We start from the raw sequence: 23,063 nt of genomic DNA, 5'->3' as shown, positions 1-23,063 counted from the left end.
GTTATTTTTGGCAAAATGTATTCATCCGTTAAAGATCGTAGTTGCAGAGAAACATGGCAGACGCTGCTGCCGATGAGGCCACGACTGCTAGTCCTATCAGCAGCCGAGACGGCGAAGATGTCATGTCACCATCGAACTATCGGGTGCGCTTCACAATATGTCGAAGCAAAAGCTGTACTCTATTGACACAGATGCTGCGTGTGCGGGCAGATGAGCACCCAAGCGATCAAGTCGGTGGACGAGCTGCTGGCTAAAGACGCAGAAGACGAGAGTCTAAGGAGATACAAGGAGCAGCTACTGGGATCAGCAGCTAGCGGAGATCGAGGAGGTCCTGACAGATTCTGTCCATACCTTGACATAGCTACACCTATTTGATCAGTATTGTTGTGGCTGCATTAATAGACGCAAATGACACCCGCCGAGTGGTGGTGGAGGAGTTCAAGGTCGAGTTTGAAGATGGACGAGAGGACATTGTGTACAATCTGGACACTTTAGAGGGCGCGGAGCACATGCGCACGACGCCTTTTGTCATGGCTGAAGGCTCTCGCTACCGCTTCGCCATTTCATTCCGTGTGAACCAGGCGATTGTCAGTGGTTTACGCTTCCGAAACAAAGTTAAGAAGACTGTGCTATCCACGAGCGATGAGATCGTTTTGGGATCATACGCTCCACGATCCGAAAACTACGTATTCGTCTTCCCTCGTCACGAATGGATGGAAGCTCCGTCGGGACTTTTCTATCGCGGAAAATACATGGGCAGATTCATCTTCGCTGACGACGATCGCGTTGAACACCTCAAGTTGTTCTACACCTTCGGTAAGTTGCTCGACATTCGATGCGATAAAAGACTGACACTTTTTTAATTTCTAAAATACCAAACAGAAATCAAGCGAGGATAACTGCACTTGGTTAAATGTTAACAATCGTTTAAGTTGTTAACATGTTATTTCCCTTTCGTTTCCGATGCGAAAAAGAGTTGTTACGGAATCTTAAGATCCTCCATAAAGTGCTTCTGTTGCTCGATCATGTATGTGATTTCCATGATATCATCCTGTTCCGTGGGGCTATTTATTGGCGTGCGAAGGTTATGCATGACGGAGCCACCCATGTGCAGAGGGATGAGTTCTGTATCCATGTGCTTAGCAAGTTCCACTGCGCAGTCTTGCATCAGTGAAACCTTGCCATGCAGACGTATCGGTAGAAAAGGCCAAAGCCACGACGTTATGTACTTGAGGAACCGTGTCAGCGGACCAGCATGGACGAGCCCAATTCGATCGGGGAAGTTAGCTACACACACATCCAGCAATCCACGCATAAGACGAAGTTCAACTTGTGACATTCCCAGTCCAGCCGAGTCCGTCACAATTGTATACGTGGTGACTCCAGGCGGCATAAAGTGTCGACAACCGAGCTCTAATAGGTACACATGTGCACGGACCTCCGCTTCACGTCGACTTGCCATCGTATTCCAGTCTTTTAGCATCGCACGAACCCATAGAATCGGGCGATTCTGGAAATCGTAGCCATACCAATACATGTTCCCTGACGCCAACTGTGACTTCACGTCATCCCACGTGATCGAATCCACTTGATACGTGTGTCGCCACTCGATTATACGAGCCATTTTCGTCACCGCGTGGGCAAAAGCACGGTTTTTCACGTGTAGGACACTGAAAAGGTATTCATCCGCAAACACACGGGTCGCGTCAATATGCACGGATGCAGCTTGTGCGATCGCCAGACGGAACGAATGCACTTCGGCTTCTTCAGCTCGTGTCAGCGTGATCACTGCGCGATCCATGGAATCTTGCATGACGTCTGTTGCTCGTCTATTCGTGGAGTAGTTGGTGGACGAAAGATTAGCGATTGGGCTCCAATCTGGAGAGGAAAACTGGGTTTGCAGAAGATCAGATGTCTTGGGGTTCATGTCGCGTATATCTTGAGAAGCTTGGTCCAGTTCTTCTTCGTGATTCCGTGGCTGGAAGTTGATAGAAAGAGTAGCCGTCCCGCCACTCAAGGTCAGCCATAATAACAGTCCTGTCACAAGACTGAGTTTAAGTGGACCCGGTAAGAGCACGGAGGCGACGAGAGCGTCAACAAGCACGAGCACACAGCACAAGCAGAATAAGTTGAGGAGCCGCATGTACTTGTGCTTGAGTTTCTGCACTTGCTGTTCCAGTCGACGTCGATCTTCCAGCGATCGTGTCGCTCGTTCATGGGAAACAACAGCCCGACGCTGTTCGGCATCTACGACGCCATTGTTTGAGGTTTCTGCACACACTTTCTTGTATCTGGCCGTTGTGTTCATCTGAAACGAGAGACCAGAACTTCTATCGTCACTGGAAGAGCATTCCACAATGAACTCGTGACTCAAGAGCTCGTTCGCCAGCGCGAATGCAGTTGGAACACTGTACGCTCCAAATCGTAATAGTGCTTGAACCCCATCTGTCCCTGAAATGCCTTCCTCTTGCTGATCAAAGTGTGCGAGAAGCTGTTGGAATGCACTATCGTGTACCCACAACAAGTGGCCACGACACAGTCCGCTTTCCTGCTGTTGATTCTCCTCCGCGTCGCTATCATTTTCCATAATTTGAGCTTCTTTCATCAAATGATGATCAGTATTCAAGCGATACACTCGGTCCGCACGGTACACAAAGCTGCACGAGCAGCAAAACGGCAATAGTACGTCCTCATCTACAAGCTTTTGAGCTAAAATAGAGGCCTCATTCTCCATAAAATCCGCCGCACTACCGTCTCCAAGTAGAATGCTCTCCACATCGTACCCTCGAACAATTGCGGCGTCCGTGTCGCTCTCAGTAGCAGCCACCAGCATCTCCACGGCTTGCTGCATGTCAAGCAGCGTCAGAGCCCGTACCTGTCCCACCTCTTCTCCGTTCTCCTCTGTATCCATCAGCAACAGCTCTCCACGCCAATTACTGCTGATATTCGCTCTGCTTCGAGCACTAGCGAAGAGATCGATCCACATCTGCTTCTTCCCTTTGGATGTGGCATCGACGAGGAACTCGCGACCATAGCGAAGGTCTTGTAGCCGCACTGAGTGCATATGAGCAGAGGACACCACGATCCCTTCGCAGCTTAAAGATCCGTCCAGCGGCAGCATCTCAGCAGGCGGTGGCGCCTTTGGTTTGCTGCGCTGCTTGGTCAGTTTGGGTTTGGTCTTCTGCTTCGTCTTCTTGGAAGAGCGCGTGATAACAGAAGCTGCAGCTTGCCAGGCTGAGGACGGAGCTTGCAGCACCACCGCATCCTTCTCCAGAACAGCCACACGCTCACGCCACACGTAATGCACGTCTCGCAGCAGCACACGACCGATGTCCATCTTGGAGCTGCTGGCGGTATCGCTAGCTTGTATAATACCACACCGCGATTGGACGAAAAAATGGTGATGCGCAAGAATGATGGTCTTGATCTGTAAAAGTGTAGCCATTAACTTTTATTTTACGTTCTCCATTTTTATCACGAGTTGTAGTAAAGGCAAGTTTTTTTTTTATTAACGCTGGCTGTCGATAGGAGAGGCGGATGGAAGCTCTGATGGTCGAGAGGTGGCTGGTTTCTTAGGTCGAATGACGCGTGCTTGGGGTGGGATGACGTTGAACGGTCCACGAGGAGCAGCTCTCTCCTTGGGCATGAGACTCACCTTGATATCCTGAATCCTCTTGGTAGCTTCAGCTACCTGCTTGGATTCCAGAACAGACTGCACGTTGCGATTGCGCTGTAGCAACCGTTTGGAGTCGAGATTGCGCTGTTTTAAATGCTCTTTGCGTCGACCGTCGATGCGTTTCAACAGCGCTGCCAGCTCTGCTTGTTGATGTTGACGTAGCTTTGCCTCTTTACGTGCAAAAGCACCACGTAACTCGTCGCCCATTCTGGAGCGTTCGTCAGCTTCGACCTCATCTGCAATCTGCTTAATCTTCTGCGCCTCCGTGTAGCTTTTTTGTTGTGCTAGACGATGCTGTCGACGACGCCACTCGATCAACTCCTTGGAGAATTTTGGAGGACGTTCGAGGATTTCCTGCTGTAGCTTATCTTGGAACGCTGCGAGGTCGACTGTGTGTTTCTCGGTCATTTGCTTCACGTATGCTTGAGCCATGCGGTCGTATTCTTCCATGTACTGATCCCAGGCTTGATTGAAGTCGTTAAACTGCATGTTATGCGCGATCTGGACGTCCTGACGCTCGGCGATTTGACGCGCCTTGAGCGACTTGGATTGTCGTTTGAATTCCTGTCTACGCAGTGCTGTTAGCTGTGTGTCTGCACGCTGTGCTTCCAGGTAGTTGCCGTCTTCTTCACACTTGAGACGATACTCTTCCAGGATTGTGATGAACTCCATGACTTTTGGATCTGGACCAGCTCGAAGTCCATCGCCGCTTGCGCCTCCTGCCTCCTGTTGTTGCTGTCGTAGCATGTGGTTCTGGATGAGTGATAAAAAGTCTTCGAAGTTGATAACGCCGCTATCACCGGCGCAGTCGTCCAGTTCGTTCAGCAGTTCTGCACATATACACGAACGTTCAGTAAGAGGGATCATACTTACCAAATCTGTCGCCTTACCTTCTGTCGCATCACGTCCGAGTTTGTCCAAAATCTCGGGAATATGTTCCGTAGAGATGCAGCCCGAGCCATTCTCGTCGTACACATTGAAGACAGCTACAACAAACAGGCAGTTTTGAGTTCGATACCCTCGTGTCATAACTAGATTCATCTTTAATTCAGACCTCGCAGAGCGCCGAGCTCCTCCGCTGAGAGATCCACATGACTCTCGTCGGACATTACGAGGTTGGTACTGTTCAATTGATCCGAGATTAGGATCGTACGCGTCCGTAAGTAGCTTTATCGGTCGCTATTCTTGTCCACCATGACTCCCATCAACACGCAAGATGCCCCCAAAATACCATGCAAGGGTTACCGGTTTGCTTACGCCATAGTCAACCATTCGCTCCAACAATGCCTCATGGTGAGTTCACTCTCCATGGCCACCTTGGCAGCCCGTGCTCGGCATCTCTATCTAATCTACACCCTATTCCCGATCTTTCTTGTCGTCAGCGAGTTCCTCTTCATCATCCACATGTGCCAGCCATGGGTGTGCGAGGCAGTCTTGAGCTGTAGCCCGTTTCGCGGGGTCGTACCGCAGCATCGGACCCAGAAACGATGCAAGACACTCTGCGTCCTGACGTGAGAAGTGGTACTTTTCGACCAGCACTTGCTGCAAGCTCCAGAACTTGAGACTGCGGATACGCTTCAAGTCGCCCTTGCGGTTGAAGAACTCTCGTAAGCCTCGCTGAGACCCCGTATACGACTTGGGCATGCGACCAAGCAGCTCAATCATCTGCGCCAGATGATCCTCGTCCCGATTAAAGTTGCGTCCACTCTTGGGGTTAAACAGCAGGTCTCCAGTCAACAACTCGAAGACAAAACAAGCCATGGACCAGATATCTGCCGAAGTGTCGTAGCGTTTGCCCAGTATGACCTCAGGGCATCGGTACTGACGCGTCTGGATGTCGTTCGTAAAGTGCTTCGAAGTCCAGCAAGCATTTCCCAGATCGCAGATCTTGGCGTCAAGTTTCATGAGATTGAACACCTCGCTCTTTGCCAGTTTATTAAAGCGCGCAGCCCAGCGACCAAGACGTTGTTGTAAGGGCTTGACTTCCAGACTCATCTTGTCTTCTGATCCCATCCGAGGCAGGAGCATGATCCCCTGTATCACGACGTCTACTTGAACGTCATCGTGCTCAGGTTTCTTTGTCTTCTTCGCTGCAGTCTTAATATCTTCGTTGCTTGGTGGCTTCGGGAGGAAGAATCCAGGTAGTGCGATACCAGAAGAAGTCGACAGGTTCAAGAAGCGAAGACCCTCAATTCGGTGTTCCAAGTAGTCTAAAGACACAAAAACAGTAAACGAGTGAGTGAGGAACAAGACACAGGATTAGCCAGTAAAGGAACGTACCTAGCACAGCGTGTGTATATCTGGCGTCGAATTCCAGTCTCCAGAGCCGGTACTTCACCTTCGTTGCTGAGCCAGAATTCTGTGAAGAGCAGTCTTCACGGATCTCTAGCATCTTGGCTTCAATCGAGCTCATCACGTCGTCATCCACGTGATCCACATACCTCAGAGCGAACGACGTGTCCACCACTTCTTCTTCGCTGTCAACTGACGGCTTAGTGGACACACTCAAAGTGAACTCGCGCTCTTTCCTCTTTGATCCAGCCACACGACCCTCAGGGAGAAGCAGCATCACTCTCGCAGCGAATTCTGGAGGCAAATGTATCCAATCTTTGTCTTCTTCGTCGCCAAGCTGTCCGACTTGGTAGTACCATGTCCGTGTTGAGTCCGACGAGTCGATGTCAGCTGAAAGTTCTGCGAAATTCGACACGAAAGCGCCGTCAGCTGGCTCATTCTTTTTGATAGTCGCGGAGATCGCAAGCTGCGACAAATTGTTGCTCAGTGTGTCCACAGTGTTGCTGGTGAGTGTGGGGCGAGCAGTGCTGTCCATCTTGCCATTATCGGCGCTCTCGTCCACCGAAGCCTCTCCATCTACTGCTGCACCCTGTTTTCTCTGCTTCTGGCGCTTCTTCTTGAGCCGATTCTTCAGTCGCTTCTTCTCTTCTTTCGACATTTTCGCGCCACCAGAGGAGCCAGCATTGTTGCTAGTAGTTCCTCCGCCTTGGGTCTTTTGACGCATTGCACGGAATGCTTCCCATTGCGCCTTGCGAATCTTCGGGAGCTGTGGGATTTGATGCGAGAGTAACACGTTCTCCGGCTTGAGATCAGTGTGAATAATCTGACACTTGTCGTGCAGAAAGGCCAGTCCTTCCATAATGTCTCTTGTAAGACGCTGCACAAGCTGCATGGGCACTCCTCGGTAGTTGTAGTACTTGATGAGAGTCAATAGATTATCCCCCATCATCTCAAACACCATGCAGACGTGCACACCATTGGGTCCTTTGTGTTCGAATGAGTCCACAAGTCGAATCACCTTAATGGCTTCCTGTTGTTCCGTGGACTCAAATTGAGTCCGTGCGGCATGTACTGTACACTCCAGCAGCTCAATCTCGTCCTTGGCTGCTTCAGTGTAGTGGCGTGCGCTCTTTTGTACCTTCATGGCCACCAGAGCCCCCGTCTCTCGGTCCAGACACTTCCACACTGTGGAGAAATGCCCCCAGCCGAGCTTTTCTAGCACCTCAAACCTCGAATTGTACACTTCACCCGCCAGTACACGGTGGTAGCCTCCAGGTTTGTAGCTGCTCTCACCTTCCTCCTCGCTCTCGGACGAATACTCGTCCTCTTCATATTCCTTCGCACCTTCCTCTTCACTGCTGTATCGTTGACTACTACTGCCACTGAGTGGCGAAAAGGAGCGACGCGCTGTTGAAGTGGAGCCCTCCGCGCTCCGTAAGGAGTCGGATTCGGCTGCCTCCAGAGCTTCAGGACTCGACGACGAGGTCGCCGCGGGTGCAGGAGCTGCTGGGGGCGCAGGAGCCGCCCTACGACCTTTTTTCTTGCGGTTTCGCGTCTTCTTGGCGGCTGAAGGCCCCGTTTTCGCCGCTGCAAAGCAAGAAGTTGGCAATGTGAATTAAGTAGGAAATTTGACAAAATTATAATTTGGACTCTTGATGAAGACGCAATATGGACATTGGCGACAGGGCCAAATAGATATCTTTACGTACAGCTAGAGCTGACAGCAGCACGCGCGGCGGGGGCGTCCATGAAGCTGCGTGAAGAGCGCGTCTTCGGAGCTGCTGGTCTTCCTGGACTGACTGCCAACAACACGTGCAAGCACAAGATGAGCCAATCATGAAGCGCGACGAATCCCTTTTCAACCAATCGTAGAAAGCGGCAACTTTAATAGTCCAACGGCAGCTCATCCCCATACACAAATCAATAAAATTGTGATTTAGTCAATTCAAATAAGTTATCGTGACGTCAGTATGGATCAGACCGCCTACAATGCTCGGTACCGCCAGGATCTCACAGTATCGATTCTTCCTCGCCGCGACTCACATTTCCTGCTGCGTCTAGCTGTCGATGCCGAGATGTTTGAGGTACTTGAAGCGAAGATCGTGCGAAGAACGAGCACGAGGCGACACCAGCACGTGCTTCTGTGACAACGTTAGCGACGGTACAGCCGACATGATGCTCGAGTTACGACTCAGAGGCGGCGAGACACTGCGGCGCGACTCTGTTGCTGCCTGGGCCTCATCAGCCTTGCGTTGCTGAGCCTCGACAGTGCGCTGTCTGGCCTCCTCCCGAGCCATACCCTCGTTTTCCAGGTACTCATTCTCCACTTGAGCCTCGTACTCGCGCTCCATCTCGTCGTATACTGCGTCCAAGTTACGCTCCACCATGGCCACGAACTCGGCACGAGTCGGCCACATACAGTCACGTTGTCGCTTGGAGTAGTCACGGTGCAGAGGGATGTAGAACAGCTCGGCTTCTTCGTTAAAGCGTATTCCTCTTTTGGGTGTATGGACATCGATACTGCTCGATGAGGCTGATGCTGACGTTCGAGAGAGAGAAGATCGCAGTTGTCTAGCGCTGGATTTGCGTCCTTTGTCTTTCCGTGACGACTTTTCTTCGCCACTCAGAGCTGTGATAGGCGCATACCAGCTCGTGATGAACTGGAAGAAGCTCTTTGCGCCATGTTCGCGCTCCGAGTCAGCGTCATTCAGCCGCACTTTTAAGCCGTCGCGACGTTCTTTCTTGCGTCCAGTACTTTTCTCCAAGTCGCTGCGTGACAAACTGAAGCCCAGTTGACTCCAGTATTGTCGTCGAATAGCCGCGGAATCTTTTCGAAGCAAAGGGACAGTGGGTGCGAGTGTAGAGCCGTTGGAGCGTTTAACGGCAGTATCGGGTGCAGCAGATGTTTGTCTTCTCTCTCGAGCGCTGCTGGGGCGATTCCGAGTGACGTGTGGAGTGCTGGTAGTCGAACTATCTCGTGAGCTGAGCGACGGAGAGCTGCCGCTACGACGAGTACGCACCATGATCGGACTGGACATCGAAGGCAGGCTCTCTGCATCGCGACTAACACCAGTGAGCGGCGCGTGCTTACCGTTAGTTTTGTTCTTTAAGTTCCGACGCGATCGTCTTCGACGTTTCTCCTCCTCTACGGCCAGGTCGTCGAGGGGACATACCTGCAGCCTCGAGGGCATGGGCTTGACCAGGAATTGGTTCACAATGTCTTGCTGTGCATCCTGTTCCTCATCTCCTTCCGTGTTGTCGTCTTCGTCGTCCGAATCGTCGTCATCGTCTGACGACGAGAGCATGTGCGCGCCGTAGTCGTCGTCCAGGGCGTCGGAGCTCGTGTCCGAGCTGGAGCAAGAGCTGAAGCGGTCGCTGCTACTCATTGTGGTGTCGCTCACGGCGCTGGCTTCAATGGCTGACGAACTATCGCTGCTACCGCTCTTGCCTATGACTGGCATGTCCTGCACCGCGTCGTTGGACAGAGCGACTTCGCTTGCGGTTGCTAAGGACGTGTCCGCTTGCATTCTCGTTGATAATACTGTCGTTATTCCTGTTAGCTGCTGCAAAGACCACGTCTTATAGATTAAGCAGCGTCTGTCGTTGGGCGAGCCTTTAATCGACGCTTCGCCTTCAGATGCTTTTGCTCTCTCTCTTCTTCCCAGCAGCGAGGCGATTGCGCGAATGAGCGAGCATAAGTTGCCCAAAAAGGAAATCATAGGTGGGCGCGCTTTGTAACCGTTCTGGGCTGGACGAATTTTCAATACGATATACGGACAGCGTATACAAATTGAGGAAAGTCTCTGTTGTTACCAAATACCCTTTCATATCTAATGCGATGTTTCTAAATCTGTCTTTGCTAATTCAAGCCAAAACTTGATACAGCCCCACTGCGTTTAAAGGTCGATTTGAGGGAAGCGTGGATACTGTAGTACAGACCATTCCTGTACAAGTTGTTTACCGCCACCACTGATGTCTCCGCCGGAGACTCTCCGGTAGACGACGAGGTACTGATCCGTGATCCGGGATCACCCGGGCAAATCTTCAAGGAGAGATTGCCAAGCATGGGACTTGAAAGAGATGAGTGCTCCAACCCGACTTGTATACACATCCAGATAAATATAGTAGGTATCGCAATCGGGGCTAGGGCTGCGACGCCCCTTCATTTCTTTTGACTTACACTCAGTAAGCAGTGCACAGTACCACGGCTAAAATGATTTCTCACAAATTGAAAAGTAGTATAGTGGATCGCTCCACCGGAACCGCGCGTCCTAACGTTGCTTCTGGCTACAGTTAGTAGTGCTGCCAATAATGGAGCATACAGGGAGCACTGACGCGTGCCGCTGCAGCTGAGCTGCTAGCCGCACTGATTTACAGGCTGTTCTCTCCCGCCCAGCGGCGCAGTGCATTACCAGCTGCCTGCATCCTACTGCAACTTGTACTAAGTCCACAAGTTGTTGTGGAACAACAGCTTTGAGCCAGAAGCTATGAAGTGTCGCTATGGTTGCTCTCGGTTCAGAGTCTGAACTTCTTGATACCTTGATAGCAATCTTTGATTGTAGGAACTACAGGCATTATAACAAAATTGCCGAACGCGCGGCTCTACAAGATCGCTGTCGAAAGGGCTTCGTCGCGTCACCAGCCGCCTCGCTCACGCGATTGGCTCTGTGAGATCGTCACACTTCAAATACGGCTGCCAATCAAACGCAAAGCTGATCACTAACCGTCCACCATTGATGTTCCACGGCGTCGGATTCCTAGATACTAGATCGCCTCCAAGACCTCACCGAGCTGTTGTCTTCATCACAGTATGAACACAAAAGCGCGCTGGTGTTTTTGTTGCCGAACCTTGGCCGTTGGAATTATCCACGATTAATTTTAGATTTGCATCGCAAGTTCATATTTTTGCTGCCTCATGAAGGAAGCCAAGGAGCGCACGAGGTCTTCGCGCCCGATTCCACCGCGAGATGGAAGCAAGCTTATCAAAGGTTTTGTACGACAATCAGAGCAGCGTCGAGTAGCTTGTCGGTAGGGTCACTACCTCCTCTTCTCGGCTACTACAATTTTTTTGGCTAAGTGAACCATTGCAGCTTTTCTCGGGCAGGCCGAGGATTTACCCCACGACCTCCTGGACACCAACACGCACATGCTCCACGTCAATCACGCATACAAAAACGTAATGAAGATGATCGGCAAGAAACCCGCTCGGCGACTCCTGCATCTTTTCCTGGCAATCAAGAGGAAGAAAACACAGCGGCGATAGTTGGAGGACTCTTCACCTCTAAGGCCATGCTGCGCAACCGGCAGATTTCATTGACCCCTGCGATGCTCCCTGCGGCAACCGCAGCGGCAGCTAGTGGGCTCGGAGCGAACAATAAACCAATATTTACTTTCACTAGACGAAAACTGCAGATGGAGAGTATCTTTTCTCAAAGTGCTCCAGTGACTGCAATGATGCTGAATCCGTCATCGACTTCGCAGCCCTTCGGTCACCGCTCAAGAGTCAGCACTCTGGCCGCGAAACTGGACTCCATCTTACGCAGCTCCCCTTGGATGCGACGTAAGGTTGTGCTACAACCTCAAATGAATAGCCCCAGTCAACGTGGGTTCTCCAATGTATCGTCTCCGAGGCTGCTACCACAAGTGCACGAAGCAATCAATACCTCATCCGGTAATTCAAATGAAAGACATTACCGAACTCGTCGAAAAAAAGGTTACAATCTCAGTGATGAAGACTCAAAAGAGATGGAGAAGCGAATCATGGCCACGTTCCGACGATGTAAGTGTCTGGGCTTGTTGTAGTGTACTGGAGACTAATGGATGTTCATTTTTTTTTACAGTTGTTCGACTGTGGCGAGAGCGAAAGCGTCGATCGGAACAGGCAGCTCTTAGCATTGTAACCGGCAATGGCGGTGCCAAGCAAAACAATGCGCAAAGCCCCACTAAAGGTAGCAACACTTTGGCTGGGAGGCAGGGTAGTAAGCTTCGTCGAGAGCTTGATGCTCAGTCTTCAAATGTTGCGAGTATCCTGAGCCGACGAATGATCGGAGAGGTACCTGCACTTAAGTTTTTCGATGAAATTGAGCCGCTGGCTGTCGAACAAAGTCCACGGGAACCATTTTCGCTTCCTTCCACGGCCACAGTAGTACGAGGTAGATTAAGTGATACAGAAGACGAAGAAGAATCTTCATCTCCGACCTCCCCGGTTCGAACTATTGGCGATATGATGGCATCGTTATCTCTTAAAGACGGTGGCTTGAGATCTTCACCAGTGCGACGAGCAACACCTCGAGGTGTGTGCTACACCCTTGACGCCTCAGGTTGTCGAAGGATAAAAATGCAATCCGGTACTGCACTCCAAATGAACAAAACGGTTAAACACACATCCCAGAATCATCAAAAGAGCGAAGAGATGACGATTGAACGAGCTACGAGCAAAAGTCTTCGACGCAAGTACGTTGACGACGTTATATTGAAGTCGTTGTTATAACTGACACTTTTTCTGCAACAGAATGATACGCCGTGTGAAGGTCAAACACCGAGCTATCAGCATGCTTACAGACGATTTCGCACAGTCCAAGAAGGCTCTGACGGCAAAGCTAGGATCGCAGTTGGGTAGGTTGAGCAACAGGATTGATTCATATTGTTATTAACCAAACTGTATCTCTATAATTTAGCACTTCGTCAGGCTGAAAGTGAGAGCACGTTTGGGAAACGACTATCACTCCATCTTTCGAACAATGTCGAGTTGCCTCCACACATGACGTCCAAGGAATTCGCCCTGGCCAGACTTCGATTCAAGAAAGCGAATTTACAAGCTTGTTGTCAGACATTGGCACTGCTCGGTGCTGCGTTGCATCATGTCGAGACAGCAGGCGAAGTCAGCGGCCGTGAGATCTCCGCAGGCGAACAACGTTTTCTCCAACTTCTACGCTGCGCTGTTGAAGGTGATCACGCGCTGACACCGCTTCTTCTCGACGGAATACGAGGACAATTCAACCCCGAGCAGCGGCAGAAACCTCTCGTCGCGGGCCTTCTAAGCTTACTGGAGAAGACAACAGTTCTACCGACACCTAGAAATCTGAGAAGTTCGCAACAAAATTGATAAACATGTGAAGTTTACCAAAAAAATGTCAATTCATGTGTGTTTTTTTTCTTTACAATGTAGTTCTGCCAGTTCCAGCCTCAATCAGTGTCATGTCAAGTGCTGGTGATCCGCGTTGACGCAGGTCAGTGCTCACATTGCCCCTTCCCGAAGCTGGTGAGGTAGATCCGAGACTAGCAGGGCTGATCGATCTCTTGCGGTCGTGGAGATCGTCCAGCAACAGTCCACCGTCTTCACCTTCGTCCATGGGTGGGGACAAGTCCATGTGCTGAAAGCGGTAGACCACAACGCCCATGATGACAATGGCAGCGATCGCTGCAGCCACACTGCCTACAACAGCCAGCCACACAGGCCAGCTTAGCTCGGACATGACGTACTCGTCGCTGTTTGCGAATTGCACACTAGCGTCAAACTGCAGGTACACACCTTGACACGTGCCGTTTGGCTGGTTCCGCGTCTGAAGTACGTAGCATGTGTTAATTGCCGAGCTATTAGCCTGCTTTGTCAGTAATGATACACCTTCAGTAGACCATGGGACCGAGTAGAGGAACGTGCCAGCTTTCATGTCGCTCCCACGCGAGCCATCCGCGACGAAATAATACGTCACGTCGCCCTCTGAGCTGCTGAACGTCACACTTGCCGACGCGTCATAACTGGATGAATTGGTCTTCCATACTGCCAACAAGTTTCCGCATTGTACGAGGCCACTTTGGTGGAACATTCGGACGGCAAGACAATCTGCGGATTGGCATTTAGTGCCCTGTTTAAAGTAGATCCAGTCACTGGCCACGTTAGACGCGTTAAGTGTCGTAAGTCCTTGGTTGATTGCGCACTGCTCGAAGCGTCGAGACAACGTCGTGTTGCCAAGACAGCGACGCCGGTTCCGCGCCTGAAAGAGGTTCGAGCAGCCCACGACAGTGCTCACGCACTTGTGGCTGTTGGCGCATCGACACTCGTCGCCATTGCAGAAGACATCGTCGATTTGGATGCGCCTAGACGCGTCACACACGTCCACGTCGCCGCTTCCACTTGTGGCGCTGCAATTCTTGGCTAAATACCCACATGCGCTGCATTCGGACGCGTTCGCAAGCTCCGCTAGAGTCGAAATTATCATCACTAGCAGTGCTACCCATATCAAACGATAGCGATCTATCTGGCGCATTGTGTGAACTGTCGAATGACCAGATCCGAGACTTGTTGACGCCATGCCGAGCTGCGGATCACGACGTATCCTGTTGCAGTTTGAGCTCTGATGCACGCAGGAAAAGAGTGAACTGGACAGTGCTGTCAGACACTGCTTACCGAGTTTGAGAGGTTATGTGGGACACTCACAAAGATACGATCAATAGAGTACACAAGTGGTTTCGGTAACACAACAGAGGCTGCTCAAGATGAGTGCAGAAGTGGGCTTCCGTCGGCGCGATGCGAACGCTTCGGACGCGATTGCAGCTATCCTGCACCCGGACGAGGGATTCCGGTGCGTCCTCTCCCTTCTTCAGCATTTGTGTAGCAATTTGCCAAGCGGATGGCGCCTTTTAAGCGCGTGGAAACGTGGTCGCTAACGTGATCATTCGGTCACATTCTAATTTTTGTAGCGAGAAGCAGCAGCGGAGAGGAGTAACGCCCAGAGACTTTGAGCGCGAAAACAAACTACGTGTCAAGAAGCTGCAGGAAGAGAACCGAGAGCGTCGAAGGCGAGAGGTGCGCGGATTAAAAGATAGAACGAACCGTAAGACTGGACACTAAGCTGACGTGTGCTCGACAGGACACTCATCAGCAACAGGATTTTAAGCTGACAAAGTTTAAGAGCGTACGTCCGCGAGTGTTTCAAGAGAACCAGGTACAACAAAAGCCGTATTTTAACTGGATAATTGCAATGCTGACATCGTGTTGCAGTCCACCAAAGGAGAGCAGGTTAAAAAACACGATTTCTTGCGTCGTGGAGGATCTTCGTCTTCACGGACGCCTTCTGCACCTCGAAGTGAGGCTGGATCGGTGTCCAGTCTACCGTCTCCGGCACGCTCCACGACAAGTAGTGGCAGCAGACGGCAGATTCGGCGCAAGGCACCAGTGCCATCATTGAGGGAACTGGAGCAGCGAGATGAGGAAATAGCAAAAATGGTAAGAAATTCGGTGAGTCAAGCAGTGATAATTTATCCATTAAAAGCGCCGTGTTGTGTAGACCACCAGGAAGGAACAAGTCGAGTTTGTCAACGCCAACGCTTGGGAAGTTATAAAAAAGACACCGTCTGTACACAGCGAAGAACAGGATTCCCGTCCAGTAAACCCCAGCTATGGCCGCATTCCGAGGTATTTGCTAGAACGCAAGGAGCAATGGGCTCGAGAAGAGGAAGAACGGCGCAAGAATGCACCAGACCCAGACTGCCCTCCAGGGATGGTACTACTCGACGAAGACGAACGCGTGCGCACCTTGCACGTGCTGCGAAAGTCGCTGACAGAAGCGCAACTTCGCATGAACTCGCTGCCTTTACGCATCGAGACATTCAATCAAATTCGACGGAAGAACGAGCTCGAAACGAAACTACAGGAGATCGAGGACGCCATCAAAGTGTTCGATCGTGCGAAAGTCTACGTCGCTGCTCCATTGGCCTGTGATCGAGAGAAGAACCGCGAACGTACCGCGAGTATTGCTGCATAAGAGAGGCAGAACGACGTGTATTGAATAGTTCTGCGCATTTAGCTCATCGAGGAGAGGAAGGTCTCGACGTCCTCTGTATCAAGCTCGTTGAATTCTTCCTCGCTAATCACTGGCTGCTTCTTGGACTTGCGTTTCAGGTTGTAGCGGTGCCATTCAGACCGAAAGTGTTCACGGTACTTGCTCATGTCGGCACTGAAGTCGCCACCACACGTACTGCATGGTCTGGCTTTCTTCGTCGCTCCACTCGCAGCCGCCGCTGGTGCCGGCGTCGCAGCAGCAGGAGCACTGGCCAGTCCAAGACGCTCCGTCTTTTTTGAGATTTCGTCATCGATCGTGTGCTCGCCCTCTTGGTGGCTCTTCAGGTCGATCACTTCTAGTGAACCTTGGCCGGCAGTGTGTTCCTGAACCAACGAGTTGACGATACGGTACGATCCAGGAGTGATCAGCACCACCATCCGCACGGTCTCGCTGCCAGTCTGCTCAACGATCTCCGCTCCTTCCTTCTGCAAGCCCGTCTTGATCGCTTGCGCACCTGACGCAGGCGTCGTCACCTGAATTTTCATCTTGGCTCGTGCTAACGGAATGTGTTCCGGAAGCTTCTTGATCAGCTCCAAAGCCTGTTGCTTGGCACTGCGGTTCGGGATGACAGCGTAGTGGATTTCCTTCATCACGCGCTCGATCACCGTGTACGGGTACGGACGGTTAGATGTAGGGTTCACACATTTGTCTGCTACAATAGTAGCGATATCACGGTACATACTGTCGTACAGTGGAAGCACATAAAGTTAGTATTCTTCTCACCGTTTTTAAAGAGCATGAGGTCGCGTACTTCTCGACGAGAGCTTTGCGCTCTCCTTCGGAGACCTGCAGCTCGCCGTGGTCGAGGATAGCGCGACATGCCTGCTCCTCGCTCTGCACACTGAATGCCTTGGACCAGTCGCTTTTCTTAGCAAACTTGCCCTTGGACACGTTTTCGTACACCTTGGCAATCTGCAGCACCTCGTCGACGTCCTCCTCCACACCGTTGCGCCAGTTAAACACCTTGTTCTTGTAGCACGCAATTTCAAAACGTTTTCCTCCCTTGCGCATGCGCACGATGGCCACGTTAGTGAGCACGATCTTGCCCACAGGCTGGCTGATGCGGCCACTCATGCTAGCTACGATCAGTGGCTTCTTTCTTATGGGTTAAAATACCGGTACGGTAGTGAAATTTGGAGTTGTGTCGCTCGAATTACTGTGGCAGACGGAAAAATACGTGTTTTTTTACCGTACTGTGAGTGACATCAAGACAGCCTTTGTTACGGACGGTAAAACTGTACCGAAACACTGTTTGCAACAGGCTGTGACACTAAAATGCGACGCGCAACCAGGCCCGTCGAACTTCGAGTCGAAGTGTCTCGCCTCACGCAGACACGACCAGCATCCCGAATGCAGCATTTAAAGTGACGCGGCGTGTGGAGCTTATGAACTTATGCGCAGGTTTTACAGCGAGGCTTGATCTCCTCTTTCGTGTTTGTTCCTTCATTCCAGCCGGGTGGAACTTCGTCCCCATCGAGAATTCGGTGCGTCGCATTGCGCGCTGCTGTTGTCGTACACCGCCCCATCGGGAGCAACTGGCACGCTAGTGGTCAAGCCGCTTGCCGACACAACGATCCAGTCTTTGCGTCGCCGCCAGCGCCGCCAGCGTTCTGCATCAAGATTGGCGCTCGCTTCCTGCGATCGGAATCCGATTCGGATGTGCTTGAATTATCAGACGAGGACAGGCGCGGTGCCGACTGCAAGTCGCGAGCAAACACTGGTTTTCAGCAGCAAGGAGCTCCAATATCGAGCGCTGTGCAAACCGCTTCAGTAAGTACTCGTAGCCTACCGAGCCACGGACGCTTGTTTCAGGAATATCCTGCGCTCAGGATATTCCCCAACCATCACTTAGTATAATTGCTGAAAGGGCGCGAAGAAGGTTAATTCAAAACGACTGGTATCTGAGCACCTAGCGTGCTTCGATCAGGGTACAGTACATGTATGTGCTTGCTTGCAGCAGCATGGTCCGCCTCAGATTAAGCGACATCAGGCTGCTCGACATCTGACGGGCGGATCAACTTGATCAAGTGTATGCATGCACCTTGCAGCGATTGGGGTTGGCGTGTATACCCTCGGAACACCGAACGATCATCATCAAGCAGCAGCTTGTTCCTTGCGCGGTTTCCGCTCGCCGCACACGCTGGCACGATTTACTACATGTATTGCTGCATGTCGCTGCCTGAGGTTTCTGATTGGCTGAGCCTTGGCTCGGTCACCCGTGCCGCGACGACTCAACTCGCCGTCACTGACGGCAAATTTCCCCCGCAAATCAAGAACAGTGCGGCGGCGAGTTCAACCCTCCGATCCGAGCACCGCTCCTGTGGCGATGGGGCTTCTCGCCAGCGAGAGCGTGTGGCCGGCACGAAAGCTTTTCCGACTGCGAGTGGATAGTATCCACTGGATACCATCGTTGTGCTGTTGTGCCAAGTGCGACGTTGCGTGAGAAATGCCAGCTATTAATAGGTCTCTTGCCGTCGAATGATGGTGTTGCTCGGGCTTTGTACCAACCATATAAACCCCAAGATGTGCGGTTTCAGTTACAAATTGGTGTGCGTGTTGTGTGACGCAAGAGCGTCCAATCGCTGTAGCCAGCGCTGGCCACCACCGACTTGCACCTGTGTTCTCATTACCAGACTTGCCGCCTCTCAGCGATTCCTCGTGCTCCGCAGCTAGCTCGCTACCCAATTACCATTTCGTTCGTCTCCAACTCCGCGGACAAACGCTCGACAACCCCTCGATCTATCATAATGAGCTCTTCGTGCGTCGTACCTGTGTCGCCTGTGGCCGCGCTCAAGCGCGCACGCAGCGCCGACGACGACCTGCGCCTCCTCAAGGTCAGCAAGCAGGCCAGCGACGCCTCGCCGCACTCGCCTCGCGCCGTGGCCGCCGTGTTGGCTCAGCGTCAGCAACAGATTTTACAGCAACAGGCGCAACACCAGGAGGCCGTGTCGCCCTTCGTGCTGGCTTGCGGTAACATTCGCTACGCCATCACCTTCATCCAGAACTCGCGCCGCCACGCGCTCGCGCTGTGTCTACAGAACCAGTGGGAGCGTGCGCTAACTGTTCTCGAGAAGATCGAGCGTGCGAACGATAAGATCTCACGCCAGCGCCGCACCAAGGTGCGCGAGCAAGCGAACGCCAATCCCGACCGCATCTTCGACGCGCAGGCCATTCCGGCGCACCCGCCGCAAGTGCCCTCGCCCGTCAAGGCTCGCAAGCCCAAGCGTACCGTGCGCTTCAGTGATGAAGTGCAAGTCGCCGAGACGGAGATGGTCGACCGCTCACCCGCCCCCATGCCCATGCTCATGCGCGATGAGATCCTGGTGCTACGTGCATCCCGTCCGATCCCGCTCCGCAACTTCTCCGAGTTCTGGAGCGCCATGTCCTAGGCTTTCTCCACATTCATCCGTACAATGCGTTCATTAGTCTGTAGCATCACTATTTATTGCCATGACACAATTAGGGAAAGAATACACATATCGTGGCATATCTGCCAATTTTTACAAATTTACAACCTAGTTGCACTTCTGTCGGACTTCAAACGACGCACAGCAGAGAAAATCGAGTTCATGTTGAACCCATATCGCTGTGTTAGCATCCAAGCACCGTCTTATGCTGGAGCGACAACGGTAATCGGGTCTGAATGGACTGTGCCAACTCCTCGGTACTGTAGCGCGCGGAGAAGTGGACAAGCACAAGCGAGCCCACGTGCTGAAATAAATTCTCGTGGATAGCGAGCTGAAATGCAGGATACCACCGTTAAGTTACGCACAACACAACTGAAATGTGCAACCTACCTGATCGAGGTGCATGTGCCCACGGGCTACGGCATCTTGGATCGTCATCTTGGAGTCGGCATATGTGGCCTGCAATGTCCGGAATTAGACAACTTAGCTGCTCGCACCTCTTATTCGATACAGTATCAGTTCGGAACATCTCCGCACCTCGGTGATGAGCACTTTCACTTGCAGTAAATCCTTTGTCCCCTCGTTCACCGCCGCCGTTGTGAACACCTCGATGGTGGTGTCACCCGTGTACGCGATCTCGGGCGTAAGCTCGGCGCTCGTGATCTCCTGGCCAGCCCGCTTGAGCGCTGCTATCTCCACGCCAGGAAGCTGTCGGTACTCAGGTTTCAAGCGGTTCTTCTTCTCGTACAAAATGTAGCCGAGGCTCGGTACTCGATGCTTGGTCGGCACTGCTCGTACCAAGTACTTGGCCGATATGTGTACCTCGTCGAAAGGCTGCAGCGGTACGATTTTAGCCGGGAACGGCGCATCACCTTGCATGACGGCCGTACTCTTTAATATGCTCTCCAAGTGAGGCTCGAGGTGGGCTGGTACAAAGTAGCTGGCTGGCTTCTGCTTCTGGAGCGCTCGTCGAGCCGCATGCGCTACCACTGCGCCGATGTGGTCGATGTGCCCGTGCGTGATGAACACGTGCGATTTATTTACCACACGGCCGACGAGGCAGCCCAGGTCGAACGCTATGTCGATGGAGTCCACGTAGCAGCAAGACTCAATCCCCGCAACGGAGCGCAAGTGCAGCGTGTACCCGCCTGCATCCACCACCTTAGCTGCCATGGTGTTGCATGTGTACAGTACACAATTGATGTGTATCCATTTTCAGAAGGGCACTCGTTATTTTGCCCGACTGAGGTAACATAGCATCGCCTTTTATACGTGTACAAATAGTATAGTACGGTTAAATTGGAGTAAAGGCGTTTGCACTCGTCTGCGGACTTATAGCCGTGGGCCCGCCCCTCTCTTCACTTGCTGCGCTGCGCTCGGGGGGCGCCGCTGCGCGGCCTGCCCCACCCCGGCCTCTAAGTCCTCGACTCGGCAAGGCGCTGTGTCTGGGATTAGAAATTAATTCCGAGCGAGTGTTGCCAAGACCGTCGGCTAAGTCCATTTTATGCATGTTGGGGGGTATAATTGTATAGTCGGTTAGCCAGTTGGGCAAAATACTTCAGAAGAGTGCGCAAACGGAAGCGTACCGTGCTGGACAGAAGCACTGATGCGTAATCAGGTACCGTGGACGATTTTAAACAAAGCCTATGTCAGGGTACCAGTAATTTTTAATAATAAGTTTGATTAGACACGAGTAGAATCAGAAGCTCAGTAGTAGCACCATTTGTGCGTGGCAGCGAGGGTGGATGAACACCAACGACTTTAAAGAGCATCTTATGCACTGTATCGCAGTAAATCGTGGTGATACTACCACAAACCTTCACGTGAACGCCTTGCCTAGTGAAGAACGCGGCTCAAAGAGTACTACAGTGTCACATTTCTCATTGCAGACTTGCGCTCTCAACTCCGACACATATTTTTTTATGACTTGGCATAACCAAAAGCGCGTACATGTATAAGGTTTAGGTTGTTTACCTCGATGACATTGTTTTATTCGGGGTATAAATTATGCGTGGAAAACAAAACAAGATTGGGCACACTGTACATGCATCGATTTCATCGCCATTTTAATAATCTTAACCAGCAGGCCAGCAATTGCATTGATGGCTTCGAGCTTTTCCGTTTACGCGCGACCGCGCCCAATTGCACCCCGACGCATTGCGCTGGTGCTGGCAGTATGCGTTTCCGACCTGCTGCTCACTGGCCTCGTGTTCGGTTGGGCGCCGCTGCTCCTATTGCTTCAGGAGGAAGGTCAATACCATGAGCTGTGTGTGGACCCAAGCGAATCCACGTGCGTGGCCCAAGAGAACCGCCTCAACCTCATCTTCGCAGTGGCTTCAGTAGCCATGAATGCCGGCGCGTTGCCTGTCGGCCTGTTTCTGGATCGCGCAGGGCCCCGCGTGACCATTGCGGTGGCAGCCATCGTCGAAGTATCTGGCTTGGCAATGCTAGCATTCTCAGACTCGCAGACATTCGACCTGTTTGTACCAGCCTACGTGCTCATTGCGTTCGGTGGCTGCATCACCATGATGGCGTCGTATCCAGCAAGTTTCCTCATCATGCGCTACCAAACAGCGATCCTCGCGGCCATCAGCTGTCTCTTCGACGGCAGCAGCGTCATGTTCCTCATGCTTTACTCCGCCCATGAAACTTTCGGCTGGACGCGCAGGCATTTGTTCTTGGGACTGGCAGTAGTGTCTGCCGGCGTCTACTTGCTGCTGATCTTCCTCTGGGGACTTAACGAGAAGAGTCTGCGTCCAAAGCGTAGACTCGGTGTCAATAGCAATGGTGTGATCGTGTCAACGCCGCAGCACGACCAGCTGCTAAGAAATGGACAGGCAAATGAAAGTGCATACGGTAGTGTGGAGGTAAGCTTCCAGTCGAACAAGCCAACACAGATCCCGTCGACGCCGACAATGGGGAAGGAAGATGACGTAGCGTTCCGCCTCGTGGACATTGGCCTAATCAAGCAGATGAAATCGTTTGAGTTCGCGTACATTGTGATATATGCAGCTGTGCAAGTTCTACGCGCCACTATCTACATTGGCACAGCAAACAAACTGCTAGAAAACTACGGCGACCGCGACCAAGGCTACCTGTACACCAAGGTGTTCAGTTTTGTTCTACCAATGGGCTTTCTCTTTGTCCCGTTGATCGATTACCTGGTGGAGACTCGTGGTTTGTCGAAGGCTCTGCTATTTACGAACGTGTTGGGCGTGCTCTACAACGTGATCGAGTTGGTGCCTAGTCTGCCTCTGCAATGTGTGGCTTTCTTCCTCTTTACAGCGTTCCGTGCGTTCCTGTATGCCATCATCTCAGCCTTTACGGCCAAGACATTTGGTCTCAAGAACATGGGTTCATTAATGGGTATCATCTTTTCGATCGGCTCGGTCATCAGTCTGGCTGAATACCCAGCGGTTTATATCTCCAATGTGTTGTTTGGCGGAGACTTGACAGTGCTGAACGTCATCTCGCTGTTGTCCTGCATATTGATGATCCCGTTAACGATCTATCTGCGGAAATATGAGCACGACCGCGAGGAGAAACGCCGAGCCGAGATTGCGTTGGAGACTGGCGTTGCTCACGACCACTGCGAGCGCGAGACGTACTCGTCGCTCATGGACACACCCACACTCGGTGTGTCCTATCTCCGATCGCCAGGTAACGCACCGCACAATGACCCGTTCTCACCGGAGTAAACCGCAGTCGGATAGCAGTAGTTCTTGTCATTAGAGACTAAAACCGTATGAAATCACTTCAAACTTCGAATACTCCAAAGATAGCTAAACTAACCGATATCAAACGGTTTTTGTGCGACGTAGACGGAGCTGAATCATTCTCTGGTAG

General features: G+C 51.9%; 12 protein-coding genes across 12 annotated transcripts; 6 read left to right on the top strand and 6 right to left on the bottom strand.

Moving 5' to 3' along the window:
* Positions 1–46: 46 nt before the first annotated feature.
* PITG_00409 (rho GDP-dissociation inhibitor) lies at positions 47–899 on the top strand (the record flags this gene model as incomplete). Its single annotated transcript, XM_002908966.1, has 4 exons — positions 47–143; positions 211–328; positions 403–816; positions 883–899. The coding sequence occupies 3 exons, from the start codon at positions 211–213 to the stop codon at positions 897–899; spliced, it is 549 nt and encodes a 182-aa protein (XP_002909012.1).
* Positions 900–1,242: 343 nt separating this feature from the next.
* Positions 1,243–4,717, bottom strand: PITG_00408 (uncharacterized protein; the record flags this gene model as incomplete). Its single annotated transcript, XM_002908965.1, has 5 exons — positions 1,243–1,287; positions 1,439–2,573; positions 2,784–3,427; positions 3,656–4,506; positions 4,567–4,717. 5 exons carry the CDS (start codon positions 4,715–4,717, stop codon positions 1,243–1,245), a joined length of 2,826 nt encoding a protein of 941 aa, XP_002909011.1.
* A 315-nt stretch (positions 4,718–5,032) lies between these two features.
* Positions 5,033–7,770, bottom strand: PITG_00407 (serine/threonine-protein kinase; the record flags this gene model as incomplete). Its single annotated transcript, XM_002908964.1, has 3 exons — positions 5,033–5,886; positions 5,957–7,555; positions 7,678–7,770. The coding sequence occupies 3 exons, from the start codon at positions 7,715–7,717 to the stop codon at positions 5,033–5,035; spliced, it is 2,493 nt and encodes an 830-aa protein (XP_002909010.1).
* A 255-nt stretch (positions 7,771–8,025) lies between these two features.
* Positions 8,026–9,622, bottom strand: PITG_00406 (uncharacterized protein; the record flags this gene model as incomplete). The annotated part of the gene is made up of 1 exon (XM_002908963.1): positions 8,026–9,622. The coding sequence occupies one exon, from the start codon at positions 9,352–9,354 to the stop codon at positions 8,026–8,028; it is 1,329 nt and encodes a 442-aa protein (XP_002909009.1).
* A 1,261-nt stretch (positions 9,623–10,883) lies between these two features.
* PITG_00405 (uncharacterized protein) lies at positions 10,884–11,231 on the top strand (the record flags this gene model as incomplete). The annotated part of the gene is made up of 2 exons (XM_002908962.1): positions 10,884–10,956; positions 11,059–11,231. 2 exons carry the CDS (start codon positions 10,884–10,886, stop codon positions 11,229–11,231), a joined length of 246 nt encoding a protein of 81 aa, XP_002909008.1.
* A 62-nt stretch (positions 11,232–11,293) lies between these two features.
* Positions 11,294–12,930, top strand: PITG_00404 (uncharacterized protein; the record flags this gene model as incomplete). Its single annotated transcript, XM_002908961.1, has 10 exons — positions 11,294–11,387; positions 11,472–11,611; positions 11,714–11,747; positions 11,809–11,864; positions 11,952–12,072; positions 12,151–12,315; positions 12,379–12,421; positions 12,480–12,583; positions 12,646–12,813; positions 12,854–12,930. The coding sequence occupies 10 exons, from the start codon at positions 11,294–11,296 to the stop codon at positions 12,928–12,930; spliced, it is 1,002 nt and encodes a 333-aa protein (XP_002909007.1).
* A 195-nt stretch (positions 12,931–13,125) lies between these two features.
* PITG_00403 (uncharacterized protein) lies at positions 13,126–14,235 on the bottom strand (the record flags this gene model as incomplete). The annotated part of the gene is made up of 1 exon (XM_002908960.1): positions 13,126–14,235. One exon carries the CDS (start codon positions 14,233–14,235, stop codon positions 13,126–13,128), a length of 1,110 nt encoding a protein of 369 aa, XP_002909006.1.
* A 229-nt stretch (positions 14,236–14,464) lies between these two features.
* Positions 14,465–15,732, top strand: PITG_00402 (uncharacterized protein; the record flags this gene model as incomplete). Its single annotated transcript, XM_002908959.1, has 6 exons — positions 14,465–14,550; positions 14,669–14,774; positions 14,851–14,913; positions 14,970–15,070; positions 15,119–15,194; positions 15,268–15,732. The coding sequence occupies 6 exons, from the start codon at positions 14,465–14,467 to the stop codon at positions 15,730–15,732; spliced, it is 897 nt and encodes a 298-aa protein (XP_002909005.1).
* A 38-nt stretch (positions 15,733–15,770) lies between these two features.
* On the bottom strand, positions 15,771–16,897 carry PITG_00401 (ribosome maturation protein SBDS, putative; the record flags this gene model as incomplete). Its single annotated transcript, XM_002908958.1, has 3 exons — positions 15,771–15,970; positions 16,019–16,491; positions 16,562–16,897. 3 exons carry the CDS (start codon positions 16,882–16,884, stop codon positions 15,771–15,773), a joined length of 996 nt encoding a protein of 331 aa, XP_002909004.1.
* Positions 16,898–18,447: 1,550 nt separating this feature from the next.
* PITG_00400 (uncharacterized protein) lies at positions 18,448–19,243 on the top strand (the record flags this gene model as incomplete). The annotated part of the gene is made up of 2 exons (XM_002908957.1): positions 18,448–19,192; positions 19,237–19,243. 2 exons carry the CDS (start codon positions 18,558–18,560, stop codon positions 19,241–19,243), a joined length of 642 nt encoding a protein of 213 aa, XP_002909003.1.
* A 158-nt stretch (positions 19,244–19,401) lies between these two features.
* On the bottom strand, positions 19,402–20,390 carry PITG_00399 (nuclear ribonuclease Z, putative; the record flags this gene model as incomplete). Its single annotated transcript, XM_002908956.1, has 3 exons — positions 19,402–19,548; positions 19,608–19,676; positions 19,755–20,390. The coding sequence occupies 3 exons, from the start codon at positions 20,388–20,390 to the stop codon at positions 19,402–19,404; spliced, it is 852 nt and encodes a 283-aa protein (XP_002909002.1).
* Positions 20,391–21,319: 929 nt separating this feature from the next.
* PITG_00398 (uncharacterized protein) lies at positions 21,320–22,940 on the top strand (the record flags this gene model as incomplete). Its single annotated transcript, XM_002908955.1, has 2 exons — positions 21,320–22,076; positions 22,155–22,940. 2 exons carry the CDS (start codon positions 21,320–21,322, stop codon positions 22,913–22,915), a joined length of 1,518 nt encoding a protein of 505 aa, XP_002909001.1.
* Between the last annotated feature and the right edge of the window lie 123 nt (positions 22,941–23,063).

Source organism: Phytophthora infestans, genomic scaffold, assembly GCF_000142945.1.
Source record: "Phytophthora infestans T30-4 supercont1.1 genomic scaffold, whole genome shotgun sequence".
In the NCBI taxonomy this organism is placed as follows: Eukaryota; Oomycota; class Peronosporomycetes; order Peronosporales; family Peronosporaceae; genus Phytophthora; species Phytophthora infestans.
The sequence above is the reverse complement of the archived record's forward strand: the minus strand, read 5'-3'. Positions and strand labels throughout refer to the sequence as shown.